At 56.4% G+C, this 14926-nt stretch overlaps 1 protein-coding gene across 7 annotated transcripts in view; it reads left to right on the top strand.

Annotated features, from left to right (window-relative positions):
• The window catches only part of TACC2 (transforming acidic coiled-coil containing protein 2), a 187867-nt gene that overhangs the window by 103820 nt on the left and 69121 nt on the right, over positions 1-14926 (top strand). For all 7 annotated transcript variants that reach the window (XM_045291520.1, XM_045291519.1, XM_045291518.1 and 4 more), the window contains exon 6: positions 189-308. In XM_045291520.1, coding sequence (XP_045147455.1) covers positions 189-308 — 120 coding nt within the window. The remainder of the gene's footprint in view (positions 1-188; positions 309-14926) is intronic.

Genomic DNA, 14926 nt, shown 5'->3' with positions numbered 1-14926 from the left:
CTGCTCAAGGCTGCTGAAGCGGGGAGTTCAAGGGCCTGGCCAGGGAAGCAGGGCGGGTGTGGGCATGAGGGCGGCTTGTGTTGTGTCTTTAAACCGTCCCGGGGTGGGGCTGGGGGGAGTCCGGCCTGATGAATGGGCCTTTAATGAACCCAGTTCCCTTTGGAATAATTGTCTCATTGTGTCCCCAGCCCCTCCCCTGCTCCTTCCCGTGTGGACCGCCGTCCTTCGGACTCCGAACTTGGGTGTTTGGCTTCTACCCCAGCCGGAGACGGATTGGAAACATCCACACCCACCGGTGACAGAAGCAGGTACCGTGCCAAGCTCTTCCCTGGGGGCAGACCCCGGCTCGAGGCCCCAAGGCCTCGGGTGAGTTCTACTCTGGACCTTCTCAACAAGGGTTGGTCACAGCTGGTCCCTGGAAAGAGGGAGCCAAGAGAGGCAGGGTGGCCCGAGCAGAGCGGGTGTGTGTGACACAGAGCAGGTCGTGAAGACCCGGGGCAGGGGGTGATCTGAAATGGACCGTGCAGGCAACAGCGGAGACCGTGTGAGTAAGTGTTTGGAGCGCCCACTTGTAGACACAGAGGCCCTGGTGGTGCAGGGGTTAAATATCCACTGTTAACCTGAAGGTCGTGGTTCGGACCTGCCAGCCCGCTCTGAGGCAGAACGATGTGGCAGGCAGTCCACTCTGATAAAGTTTTGGGAACCGTAGCTTTGGGCGCCTTATGGAAAAATTCTCCTCTGCCCTGCTGGTTCACGGTGAGGGTGAGGCCCTGTATCATTTTACTGCTACAGTGTTTTCCGCAGCACGCAGCTGCCCCAGTGTGCTATTCTTGCCACCTAACCTTTAGGCCCCCCTCCTCCCAAACAGGAGCGGCTATGGTGGGCCAAGAATGCAGGCCCGTGTGCCCTGCTCCCCACCCCCCACCCCAGCCCCCTCGGTTAACTGGGAGGCACTCAGAAAACCAAATTCACTGCCATCAAGTCAATTTCCACTCATTGTGACCCTCTGGAACAGGGTAGAACCGCCCTTGTGGATTTCTGAAACTAACTATGGGAGCAGAAAGCCTCGTCTTTCTCCCCAGGGGCAGCTTGTGGTTTTGAACCACAGACCTTGTGGTTAGCAGCCCAGTGTATAACCACTAGGCCACCAGGGCTCCTTGCTGGGGGGTAAACATGGATGGAAAGTTCAGCCCTGTGCCCACTGCCATCGAATCGATCCCCACTCACTGTGACCCGCTGGACCGAGTAGAACGGCTCTTTGGGATTGTAAATCTTTACAGGAGCAGACAACCTCATCTTTTTCCCAAGGAACAATTGGTGGGTTTGAACCGCTGACCTTGCGATTGGCAACCCAACACCTAATCCACAGCACCTCCAGGGCTCTCTGAAGCCCTGTAGGCAGTGAGAAACCAGGGTCATACAGAGCAGTATGCACCCCACTGCCAAACTAGAGTGTCCCAGGCCATGGAGGGACCAGGAAGAAGGCAGCTGAGAGTGGATGTTTTGGGGAAACCAGAGTGAGGTGGTCATGGGGCTGGGCCCCTGTTGGTCTCCTCTGGTCAGGGCTCCATGGACATGACACTCTTCCTGATCCATTATCAGAGAGAGCCCTGGTGGCTAGCTGATCAAAGCACTTGGCACCTAACTGAAAGGTCAGTAGTTTGAACCCACCAGCCACCCCTTGGGCAAAAGATGAGGCTGTCTGCTTCAGTAAAGATGTGCCGTCCACGGGGCCAGTTCTGCTCTGTCTTATGGGGTTGCTATGAGTCGGAACCGACTGGCCGGCAGTGGGTTTGGCTTGGACTTGGGTCAGATACTTTGTGGAGAGTCTCCCCCCTGGGACTGGTCTGAGGGTTTCCTCCTGTTTCACAGGGATGTTGAGGTTTGGGGGCAGCAGGGATGGCATGTAGGTGCCATTCTCGTCACCTTGTACCCAGGACACAGTGTCCACGGGCTGAGCACTTAGTGAGAGCTGCTTTCAGGCAGGTTTCTCCACTCCAAAGCACCCCCCCCACCAGGTTCCTTGGGGGAAGTCATTGCACACGGCCTGCTTACGAAGTGGGGGTTGTGGTCCCCGTTCTGTAGACTCTGGCGTTGACGTCATTCATGTGGCATTCTTCTACTCAGGTGCTGCTGCGCCTCTTCCCCCGTTATCAACGTGGACAGTCGCCGGTGGGTGCCTGTGTGTAATTGGGGCCAGTGTGCATTTGGTGGGCTCTCACTCTCCCAGCCTTGGCTATGGTGCAGTCCACTGGCGCGTGGCACTTTAGTGGAGGGGTGTCCAGGGCCCCGCTGAAGGAGCCCTGGTAGCGTTGAGGTTACACCTTGGACTGTGATTCACAGGTCAGCAGTTTGAAGCCACCAGCTGACCCATCCAGGGAGGAAGATGGGCTTCCTACCCCCATAAAGAGGTCCAGTCTCGGAAGCCCACGGGGGCAGTTCTGCCCTGTCCTACAGGGTTGATGCTACGAGTTGATGCAGGGAGTTTGGTTGGTTTTTTGAGGGGTCACTGAGGCAGGACAGGGCAGTGCTCAGCTTCAAAGGATCCCCCTCCCCCATCCCCTGTGTCCACCAGCCCCAGGCTCAGCGGGCCGGCCCGGGTGGCAGCGGCTCCACGGTCATAAGTGCCCCTCCTCAGCGGGACCCTCAGTGTCCAGCTCCACTCCCTCCCCACGGCCACCTTTTCTCCTATCAGGCCCCGGCCGGGGTCCTGCCACCCAAACAAACCTCATCTTTCCTTCTTCGGTGGGAAAAATCCCTGGTGGGTTTCAAAGCAAAGTTATTTTTAAAAATTGAAAACAAAAAACCAGAGATAAAAATTGTATCTTACTGATTCCATCGTCCTTCTCCACCGGGCCTGAGGTCCACCCTCCGTTGGTTCCCACCCCAGCCACACGGCCCTCCGGACATTGACACCCCTTCTCTGTGTGTTGTTTCAGCTGTGTCCTGCCCTCCTTGGGCCTCAAGGAGGCCTGGCCTCCTGACAAAGGCTGTACTGCTCCAACCGGAGCTCTGTGCGTGCCGGTGCCGACCCGAGGCCTATTGCGGCCTTCTCCTGGGCCGGCCAGAACATCCCCGGCAGCAGGAGCTCTCTGCGCCCCCGCCCCCTGCCTGCTGGTCATCCTCAGGCCACAGGCCTGGGGGAGAACAGAGGGGACCTAGCGGGCAAGGTGAGAGGCCATGTAGAGGGAAGCCTTTTCTCTGCTGCCCAGCCCTGCCCAGCCAGAAGAGGGGAGCTGGTCCAGCGACAGACCGTCCACGAACTGGCCATGCCTTGGATGGCCATTCCTCCTCCGTCACCTTGGTCCTTTGGGGACCTGGCCAGCAGCTATCCCCACCCAGCACCGTGATGGCAGGTCATTAGGCAGCAAGGGATTGTGCTGTGGCGTTAGCCCAACAGTGACCTAAGAGTTTGGAAGGTCAAACTCACCCCTGGGTGCCTCCGAAGAAAGGCCTGGTGATCAGCTGCCAGAGAATCAGCTGTGATCACCCCGTAGAGCACAGGTCCTCTCTCATTCATGGGGTCACTGCTGTGGGCGGGGCCCAGGAAGGGACTGATAACAGACATGGGGCTCTGATAGTAAGAACCTCCAGGGTTGGCAGTGGAAGTGTCCCTCCATGGCGGCCATGGCTGACCGCGGTGATCGTTGGACCCTCTGGGGCTTGTGGCACAGAGGAGCTGAGGTGGGGGCCTGGACTGAGTGGGCATGACCTGAGCAAGCGCTGTCCCTGTTGTGAGCCTTCCACTCCCCGTGGGGGACAGCTGTCCTTTGTGAAGTAGTTGCTTGGAATCTGGGCAGAGGCTGCCCAAGAGCCTCCTGGGAGGGAGGTGGGGAGGGCGGGGTAGCCCTGCGGCTTTCAGCTCCGCTGGAGGAGCTGGCAGGTGGGGGGCAGGCGAGGGCAGGGGTCAGGGGATGGCTGGAGGGGGGCGGGCGGTCTTAGCTTTCAGATGCCCTCTGGGCAGCCCTAGATGGGAAAGGACCAGGATACGGGGCTGTGGGTGAGAGGGACGTTCAAGGAGGTGCTGTGTCCGCTGCTGAGGTGCCTAGTCCAGTGGGTGGGGTCCCTTCTTCCCCAGAAGCCCCATCCACTCCCTCTGGCAGGTGGGCCCAGGACCCGGGGCTGAGTTACTGTCCTGCTGTAACCCGAGGAGATCGGGGAGAGCTTCCCAGCCTGTGCACCAGCTGGAGGCCGGGAGGGAGGGTGCCAGGATCAGCCTTGCTCACAGACTGTCCCCAAGGAGGGTGACAGATGAAGAGAGATGAGCCTGAGAGGAGGCAGGGCCTGGGAGGGGGAGAGGCATTGTGGAGCAGCTCCCCGCCCACTTGGGTGAGCCAGTGACTGCCAGGAGCAGGAAGTGACAGGTGATCGGGGTCTCACCCTTAGGGTTTGCAGAGGCCTTTGGGAAGTTCCTGCTTTGTTTGTGTTTTTTGGCCTGGCCACTGATCCATCCACCTGCATTGCAAACCCGTCGTAGGTAGTCCTTACGCCGCCGTGCCACGCGATTACTCCTGGCTTTCAGCCCTGTTGTCAACCTGAGACACTGAGGCAGGACGCTCTCTGACACAAAAGTGCTCAATGAGACAGTCTGGCATTTAGGGAGAGATGGGGCAGGGGCCCAGGGTGGGTGGGGCAACCAGCTTCAAAGAGTCATCTGCCCAGGATGGTGAATTTTGGGGTTATTTATAAAATCATTTTATTGGGGGCTCTTACAGTGCATACATCAATTGTATCAAGCACATCTGTACATATGTTGCCATCATCATTTTCTAAACATTTACTTTCCATTTGAGCCCTTGGGATCCGTTTCTCCTTTTCCCTCCCAACCACCCTTCCCAGCCCCATGACCCCTCATGATCAATTATAGATTAGTATTGTTTTCATATCTTACACCGACTGCTGTCTCCCTTCATCCACGTTTCTATTGTTCATCCCCCTGGGGGTGGGGCAGGGTTAGGGGTCGATCATTGTGAGCAGTTCCCCCTTCGTTCTTTCCTCCCCCCACCTATCCCTCCCCTCCTGGGATCGCTACTCTCATTTCTGTTCCCGAGGGTTTATCTGACCTGGATCCTGTGTGTCGTGAGCTCTTACCTGTACCTGTGCACATGCTCTGGTCTAGCCAGAACTGAAAGGCAGGACTGGGGTCATGATGGTGGGGGGTGAGGACGCCTCAACGAACCAGAGGAATATTGTGTGTTTCACGGGTGCTGTACTGAACCCTGGTTGACTCGCCCCTTCTGTGAGGGCATGTTCTGTTGCCTACAGATGAGTTTTGGGGGGTCTCTGCTCCGACACCCCTCATTCTCAACAATGTTCTTTTGTTTGTTTTGGGTCTTCTTGTGCCTGTTAACCTGATTCTGTCAACACCTCATGATTGCATACGCTGGTGTGCTTCTTCCATGTGGGCTTGTTGCTTCTGGTGGCCGCTTGTTTAACTGCAAGCCTTTAGGACCCCAGATACTTTATCTTTATCTTTTGATTGCCGGGCACCATCAGCTTTCTTTACCTCATTGGCCTATGCACCCATTTTGTCTTCAGGATCTTGCTGGGAGGGTGAGCATCACAGAATGCCAGGTTGTTAAGAACAAAGTTCGTGCATTGAGGGAGTGTTTGAACAGAGGCCCAAAATACATCCACGACCTCAGTGTGCTGCCTTATAAGTATATGTACCTAGGCCAATACCTCTATTTTTAGTAATTAATATATTTACATGAGTGCACACCTGTTTGTTCCTCTATCCATAGCTTTGCTTCTTAGATCTTTCCTCGGTTTCCTTTTAACTTCCTCTTGCCTGATGGTGGATTTTTTAAAAAGTGGGCAGTAGAGTTAGATTTTACCTCGACAACAATAGTCAGGTGGGGAGTCTCTCTCCCTCTCACACACGTGCGCAACACTTTCCTTGTTAAGTGGGATTCAGGGATTTCCTATACAATGCTATTCCTGAGCCCTGTTGGGAGAAAGACTGGGCTTCTACTCCCGTAAAGAGTTGCAGTCTGGGAACCTCACAGGGGCAGTTCTACCCTGTCCTGTAGGGTCCCTGTGGGTCGGCATCGACTCAATGGCAGTGGGTAGAGGTCTTAGAGGGGCGGGAGGACGGCCGAGGTCAGGCTCTGGTTCCGCAGCAGGAAAGAGCTGCTTCTCTCTCCTGTGAATAGTGTAGGCAAAACCAAAGCCCCGGGCCACCCAGTCATTTCCCACTCCTAGTGGCCCCGTGGGACTGAGCCCAACTGCCCATGAGATATCCAAGGCTGTGCATCTTTTTCTTTTATAAATCGTTTTACTGGCGGCTCTTACAGCTCTTATAACAATCCATGCATCCATCGTCTTCAGCACATCTCTACATAAGCAGATCGCCACATGGTTGTCCTGCAGAAGCTTGGTGGGTTCAAACTGACAACCTCTTGGCAGCTGATAGCTTAGGAAGCCCACCAGGGCTGTTCGACTGGGAATTGGCTTGACAGCCCCCGGCAGCGGCAGAATCAAGCTCCGGCCTCCACGGGAACCGCTTGGATTGCTGCCCCTGCATTGTAAGTACGTGTCTGTTCATCCATCCGGTGTCCACGTGCTTGCAGAGGGCCGCCCACACGCCGGACGCTGGGCCGGGCCTTGGGGACTCGGTGACCCGGTCACGACACAGATGTGTGGGCTGTGTAAGAAGCTGAGCTGAGCCGGCTGTGGGAGGGCTGGGCTGCACTTGAGCTTCAAGAAGAGACAGGAGCAGGAGGCCCGGGCAGGCCTCCTCCTGACCAAATTCTTTTAGGCTCCAACTGCTTTGTTGACAACCGTGTGTCTTGGGTAAATGGAAGGCATGCTGAAAGCAAGTTAAAAAAAAGAAAGAAAAAAGTCCCAAGTAATCTGGATTTTAATGATCCAGTTATGTGGGGATCCCAACTGGGGCAGGGGCGCTTCAGAAAGTTCACGGAAAAATGTCATTCCAGTTCCCCATGGACATTGTGAAGCCCCCTCCCCTTGTATGTCCCGCGTGGAGTCTGGCGGTGGGATTGGTGGGGGAAGGTCTGCTTCTTCGGCGTCATGCGGTGGGTCTGCAGGTCCCCCAGGGAGCAGCAGGTCCTGCAAGTGGGCTAGCTGCTTCCCAAGACACCTGAGACTGAAGAGGTTGGTGGGCGTTCGCGCGCTGTCCCCACGGGTCACAAAAGGGTTCCGTGAAGGGTTAGAGGTGACCCTGAGGCATATCAGAAGAAAGGGTTGGCATTCTACTGCTCAAGAGACAGCCCTGGAGAACCCTCGGGGGCACAGGTCTGCCCTGACGCACACGGAGTCCCGTGAGTTGGATGAGACTCAACAGCAGTGGGTTTTTACGATGCGGGGGTGTCGCCCAAAGGAGGCCTGGTGGTGAGTGGTTACGCATCAGGAAGGGAGTTCGAAAACACCAGCTGGTCCTCCGGAGAAAGAGGAGGCTGTCTCCTCCTGTAAAGAGCCGCAGTCTCAGAAACGCACAGGGACGGCTCTACCCGGCCTATGGGGTTGCCGCCTATGGGGTTGCCGTGAGTTGGCATCAACTCAATGGCGCCTGTGTTCGTCTGGGTGCTTTAGAGAAACAAATCCACAGAAACTCATGTATAAGAGAGAGTTTTATATGAAGGTGAAGTGCACACCAAGAAAACATCCCAGCCCAGTGCTGCCCAAGCCCACAAGTCCAACATTAACCCATATGTCGAACACCAGCCCACAAAGTCCTCCTCCATCTCACTATATAGACACAATGATGCCGACTGCAGGAGGAAAGCAGAGTCAGTGAGCGTGTAAGCATCTCAGCACTGGCAGGGGTCTCCACACGGCTGCTCCAGCACCCAGGGCTGCATCAGGGTAGGTCCATGTGGTTTCTCCTTGGGGATGTCTTGCAGGAAGTGAGCCTTGCCAGCTGAAGCAGGGAACTGGCTAAGGCAGCTGCACCCTGGTCCGACCGTCAGATAGCAATAGACCCCAGAACTAGAAAGGCGAGGCTTACTGAGCCATTTGTCCCTCCGCCCTTCAATTAATCCCACATGTGTTTATCGGCCAGGTTGGCACAATAAACTAACTACCTCAGCACCATTGTTGTTGTTTTTTTAAAAAGATGTCACCCAGTGTGTGTCCGTGTTCCTGGACAGTCACCCACAGTGGGGATAAGATTTTCTTTTTAAAAAAACCCCAAACTTATGCCGTCGAGTCTGTGCTGACTCATCATGACCCCTGCGGGTTCCAAGGCTGTCACGACTGGGAGGAGAAAGCCCAGTCTTCCTCCTGCAGAGCTGCTGGTGGTTTCAAACTGCCGACCCTGCGGATTTCCATCCACCGTGCAACCACTATGCCACCAGGGCCCTATACAATGGTGATGCTCGCATAAAATGCCCTTTCACCTCTCTCTGGGTTAATAGACTAACGAGGCATGAAGAAGAAGAAAAGCAAAGCCAGTCATGCATTTAGTTTGTGTCAAGCTTTTTATGATTGGTCCTCCGGCTCCCCGGAGCTGTGGACCCCCTGCTACTGCCTGTGCCCAAGAGGCTCACCCTCATCTTCTTAGGGAGCCAGGGGAAGCAGGGAAGGCTGTCTTCTGAGGGCAGAGGTCAGTTCCAAAGAGCCGAGCATTTAGCAAAAATGACCCCAGACCTGCCAGCGAACTGCTTCCAGCACTGCCTGGAAGGTGCAGAGGGACCAGGCGCAGAGCCACTGGGGCTGCGCGGAAAGAGCGGAGTACGCTTAGGGCTCGTCTACACGTGTGCAGGGATGCACATACATGTACACACATGCACAGACACGTGATCACTCACCCTGTGCGCAGGCGAGAAGCTATCAATAGCTGTGTGGGGTGCTATTTCAGGCATCTCCTTCCCTGAGCCTTGAGTCAGCAGTTCTGGGCCCTTGGTACTTGTTCCCCCGCCTCACGCACCATCGGCAGCCCCTAGTCAGGCTCTCTGTCACCTCCTGGGACAGCTTCTTGTGAGCACACCACTGGTTCTTCTAGGTGAGCAAGCCTCCTGGAAGCCGGGGGCAGCCACGAGGAGCCCCTGGCTCTGCTTGCTAGGCAGGGTGGACCAGGAGGGTCTGAGCTCCCCAACCCGGAATGGTCTCCTTAGGGACAATGGTGGGGAGCCCTTGCCCTCTGCAGATGGCAGTTCTGCAGCCCTCAGCCTGCTTCCCACGCCAGTCTCCCCGCTCCAGCCTTGCTGGGGAGGCAGTCGGCTGGGGCAGCTGGGGAGTCTGTTTCTGTTTTTCTTGAAAGACCCTTTATGCCGGATACTGCCTCACCTAGAAAGACTGCATTCTGGGCCCAGAGGAACTCAGTGGATGGACAGAAGAGACTACAAACCAAACACACCATCAGGAGTCACTTAACCGGACCCAGACTCGTTCCGTGACTCCCTGCAAAGTAAGGTGGCTGAGCGAGCTGTGATTGCGACCCGAGACAGCGCAGCTCCCTGACCCAGGACACCCCATTCGTTTCTTGTGCCCAGGTTGGAATGGATAGGGGGATTCTCTGAGGGATGGACAAGGTACCAGGACATTGAACACACTGGCAGTTGAGAGCAAGGCAGGGGACTCTGGGCGGGGTGCAGGGAGGAACTGAACCGAGGCTGGGAGAAGCTGGGGAGCCAGAATGTTGCTGGGTCCTTGGATGTGGATGCAGCATAGGGCACAGGCAGCCTGGCTGTAGACTGGGGACACTTTCCTGAAGGCAGTAAGTGGGTGACTTTTGGAGCTTTCCAAAACCCGGGAAGGAGCCCCCAGCCCAGTGAGGCCTAGGGCGAGAAGGCCCGCACCATGCCACCCCTGATGCCAGTCTGCTGCCTTGGCTCCACACTGCACAGGGGACTTCACACTTACATCTAGGCACTGCCACAGGCCCCGGAGATGCCTGAAACAGAACCCTTTCCCAGAGTGCAGAACTTCAGGAAGGACCGTGGGCAGGCCTGGGCCGGTCCCTGGATGTTCAGAGGACACCAGGCACAGCACCGTGTTGTGCTGGCAGGGGCTGGATGTGGGGGCCTCCACAGGAGGAGGGTGTTGCCGGTGGGCATTGATACCACGCTCAGGGTCCTGGTCCTGTGTCAAGTTGGCCGCCTCAAGGGTCGGTCCCCCTGGTTTTGTCCAGTTACTCCCTGTGGGGCCCTGGGGGTGGCGGCTCAGGTTGGTGGCTGGAGGAAGCCGGTCTTGGCCTGGGTTCCCCTCTCTACAGGCATTTGCTTCCTGGGTCCCCCTCTCTACAGGCATTTGCTTCTGCAGTGCTCTGGGCATGGGTGTCTCTGGGGTCTGTCCTGCTTGTCGGGCTAGCAGTTCAGGGGCCCTTGCTGGCTGTTTGCAGAGGATCGATGCTGTGGCAACCGAGTCACAGGTGAGTCACTCACCTTTGTCTTCTCCTACGTGAGAGGCGCTTTAAATCACCCGCCTTTCTTCGCTGTGGCTCAGCCTCTCGGGGCCCCCGTGAGCCTGCAGAGTTGGCACCACAGTTGCCATGGTGCCAGAGGTCTGGGGACCATGAGGACTTGAAATTCTCTTCTGCATTTTCCCCTTCGTTGATCTCAATGTTCAGTCACAGTAGCCGGGCACCATCCAGTTCCTCTGGGCTCCTGCAAAGGAGGCCGTTGTTCCTGGAGGACATTCCCTCTCCTCCTCCTCTCCCTGACGCTCCTCTGTTCTCTCTTGCTCCAAGTGAACAGAGACCAATTGTTGTGCATCCAGGATCCCTGGTAGCATAGTGGCTACTTATGCGTTGGGCTGCTAACTGCAAGGTCAGCAGTTCAAAACCACCAGCTGCTCAGAGGGAGAATGATGAGGCTTTCTCCTAACCACAAGGTCAGCAGTTTGAAACCACCAGCCGCTCAGAGGGAGCAAGGTGAGGCTTTCGGTTCCCAGAAAGAGTTGCCGTCTTGGAAACCCACAGGGGCAGTTCTATGATTCCGTGGCAATGAGTTTCCTTTTCTGAGTTTTCATTCCTGGGCTCTGCCCAGGGCTGCGTTTACCCATAAGCCCCTGTTTCCTCCAGCCACTTCTTCGGATGGTTCTTGTTGGCTGCACACCTTCTCGAGCTGAATGCCTCTGTGACCAACTGTGGTTAGAGTTGTGTATGACGTTTACCGGTCAGGAGGGCTCCAGGGAGTCTAGGAGGCCTTCCATAAGAAGTTAGCTTCATTGACGTTGATGGCCCCAAACTGAGTTTTATTTGTTCCCTGGTTCTCGGGAACAAAGCTCTACTTACAGCTCTGAGATGGCCCGGTCCCAAGAACCTCGGTATCACGGTATCACCGTTTTGTGACTTTATTTGGAGTCTAAACCAAAGCCCTTACTTTAAAGCTCACTGCCTTCGAGTGGATGCTGACTCACAGCCACCTTGGGGGACAGAGTCGGACTGCCCCACAGGCCTGCCACGCCGTGATCTTTACCGAGGCAGAGTGCCAAGTCTTTCTCGCAGGGAGCGGCGGGTGGGTATGAACCCTTGAACTGTTCTACTGTTAGCTTGAGCACTTCACCACTGGGCCCTCCACGTGGTGCTGATCTACCCGCCTTCTACGGTCAGGGGTGTCCTGGGGTTCCGGCGAGGGTGGGGGGTGGCACTCCCTTACTTATCATGACTCACCCAAACCAGACTCACCACTATCCAGTCAATGCTGACCGACAGCAAGCCTAAAGGACGGTCCTATAGGACTGTGAGACTGTAACTCTCTGGGAGACTATAGGGTCACCTCTTTCTCCCCAGGAGAGGCTAGTGGGTAACAGCCCAACGCGTAACCACTATGCCACCAGGGCTCCCCTGCTTACCTGAAGGCCCTCTTATTTCCCCTGTGCTCAGGGGAGAACGTTGTTCCTATTAAGAAGGGAGGCAGAGCAATGTCCACGAGAGGCCCTGTTTGTGGGGATCGCTTCAGCCCCCTCGCTACCTAGCCGCCTTCTCCCCTCAGCCAGCCCAGGGCACAGGCTCCGTGGGGTCAAAGCCGCGTAGCTAACAAGGGGAAAGTCGGGATTTGAGCTCCAGCCTCTGGCTTTGCGCGTGGCAGGTTGCCTACCACCCACTCAAACCAAGCTCAGCACCACTGAGACCCTTCTGACTCCGTGCTCCTTCCTTTGGGTGTATGGCTGTGCCCACAGGGTGACAAGAGCAGCCAGACACTTAGCAGATGCGTTTTCCTTGTGTTCCTCTCTCTCCCCCACCCGCCCCGCTGTGTGCTTTCCTAGTACCAAGCCTTGGCGGCGTAGTGGTTCAGTGTCAGGCTGCTAAGTGTCAGGGTCAGCAGTTTGAGGCCATCCATCCCTCTGCGGGAGAAGGATGAGGCTTTCTACTCTCCTAAAGGGCTTCAGTCTCATTGGATCCACGTGACTGCACTGACCGGCCTGGGATTTTCCTGCATCCGCTTCACAGCTACGGAGTCTGAAGCGGCCCCCCGGCTGGCCACAGGCCCATGGACTTAAATTGGGCCAGGCTGCCTTCTTGATATAAAATTACTTGTTGATATAAAGTTGTCTTATGCAAAAAGAAGAAGAAGAAAGAATTACAATCTCAGAAACATCCCCCCTGGGGAGGGGGCAGTTCTGCCCTGTCCTATAGGGTCTCGATGAGTCAGCCTTGACTTCATGGCAGGGAGTCTGAGCGTTTTTGAAGTTCGGTACAGGCCCTGGCCTAGATGCCGAGGAAGGGATCACTGCCCTGCAGAACCGTCACAACTCCACTGTGTTGTTGTTTTTGTTGTTAGGTCCCACGGAGTCAACAGAGTGGGAACTGTCCCATGGGGCAGCGGTTCTCAACCTGTGGGTCACAACCCCTTTGGGGGTCGAACGACCCTTACACAGGGGTTGTCCGATTCATAACAGTAGCAAAATGAAGTTATAAAGTAGCAACAAAAATTATTTTATGGCTGGGGGGGTCCCCACAACATGAGGAACTATATTAAAGGGTGGAGGCGTGAGGAAGGTTGAGAAGCGCTGCCCTAGGGTTTTCTAGGCTGTAATCTCTGTGGGTGCAGGTCATCGGGTCTGTTCCCCATAGAGCCCTGGATGGGTTCGAACCGGCAGTCTTTCAGTCAGCAGCAGAGGGCATCCATGTTTACAAGTTTCTCAGCTCTGCGTGGCGGAGTTCTTTGACACCCACTCCACCCGCCCCACACACAGTGGGGTCTGAGAGGTGTCATTTTGCCAGACAAAACATTTGGTAGCGTGGATGACGAGGGTGAACAGGCTGCAGACTCCTGCCACCAAATGACACCCAGTGCTGACAGCGAGTGACACTTCCCCTGCCCTGCACCATGCTTCGGAGCACAAGCCTCATCTCCCATCCTCCGCCCCCCAATTCCCTTCCCCACAGGGTGGCTGCTCTCTTTCTATCAATACAAAACACGGAACCTCACTGTTTCCTGGACATCTCACTGTGCTGCGCCCCAGGAAGCAATGCTGGCATTTTGACTGTTTAACACGGATCTGAAATAGGCTGGGGGCAGAAAAACAGCAGGCCATTAAGCCTCGGAAAGACCCCGACATTCTGAGACAGGCATCCCAACGGTGCCCATCCAAATGTCGCTGGCCACGTTTGCAGGAAGACCTTGCAAGGCTCTGAGCAGTTTCTCTCCCCTCGCCCCCCACTTCATCCTCTTATATCCCTTTTGGCCACAATTCAGATACGCTTCAAGCTTCTTAGAGGTGGAGCCTCCGGACATGCTATGAGGAGGGGCCTGTCCTTGGAGGAAGATGCCCTGCGTGGTGGAGGGTTAGAGAAAAAGAAGCCGACTTTGATGAGAGGAATGGGCACGGCGGCTGCCACCAGCAGGTTCACACCCAGGAAAGACTGGCATGGGACGACCAGGCAGTGCGTCTCTCTGCCGTGCACAGGGCTGCTGTGTGCCCCTCCGACTCCGACCCACGGCATAGGTGAGAAATGTAGACGGGTCTCGAGCTTCTTTCGGGGGGGTCTGTTTTCATCCCACTCTGCACCTGTTGTTTGGTGCCCTGGTTCCCTGGGAGCCAGGCGTGCTCCCAAGCCTCCTGAACCTTTTCATGGTGACTCCATGCGTGCCGGAGTAGAACTTGATAGGACTTTCAGTGGCTGATTGAAGTAGGTGATCAGGCCTTTCTACCGGGCTGCCAACCTTACAGTCAGTGGTCCACCAGAGACCTTCCTGCAGAGAGATGAAACCCATCACTCTTGGTGTGAAGGCCCAGGAGCTGACTTGGAGATTCCTGAGCCAACCGGAAGCCACCTCTTGGGGACCTGGCTGCCTTTCTGCCGACAGCTGGCATGGCGGTCCCAGCAGGAGAGGTGGTGATGGTCCCTGGGGGCCATGTGATGGGTGTCCCATTTAGATATTCTTTGATGGCAGCTACTGCAGTTCCGGTTTCCCTTGTCCACCTTGTAGGGGGCTGCCTCCTGCCTCTTGTGCACACCTGGTCCCCGTTGGTCTGGGGTGAGCTCTTGGTCAGGGCTCCCCTGGTGCAGATTGCAGCTGGTGGCCGAGCAGGGTGGTTGCCTAGCGTCCTTCTCCCTAGCCCTGTCTGGAGTGAAAGCATCCTAGAGGCTGGGCCAGGGTCTCCGGGTGGGGAGCCAGGCCTCAGTGAACTCCTGCCTCTCTCAGGAGTAGCCAACTGCACCCACCTTATGTCCCAGCGCCACCCACTCCCCACTCCCACCCTCGGGGCCAGGAAACCCGTTTCCTACTTCCTGGCAGGAGGACCCAGCCCACTATGCCCAGGACTCGGCTGTCTAGGTGGTCCACAGGGCCCTCCTCCAGGACCCCAGGCCTCCCCACCGCGGAGCATTTACGTTTTAAAGTCACACAATGCCGGTGATCGGAGGAGGAGAAGGAGGAGGAGCCTGGGTGGGCTCTCCTGCGGAGGGAGGGTCTTCGCCCGCCCCCAGCCCCATTTCCGGAGCCCGCAGTGCAGCTTTGTGGAGATGCTGGCGGCGGGGCTGGTCGGCGGCGATGACGTCACCCTGTCACCCACC

The sequence above is a fragment of the Echinops telfairi genome, unplaced genomic scaffold (genome assembly GCF_000313985.2).
Source record: "Echinops telfairi isolate 266 unplaced genomic scaffold, ASM31398v2 ScPeMD7_70;HRSCAF=299, whole genome shotgun sequence".
NCBI classification, from domain to species: Eukaryota; Metazoa; Chordata; class Mammalia; order Afrosoricida; family Tenrecidae; genus Echinops; species Echinops telfairi.
Note: the sequence above shows the minus strand (reverse complement) of the source record. Positions and strands in the feature narration are given on the sequence as shown.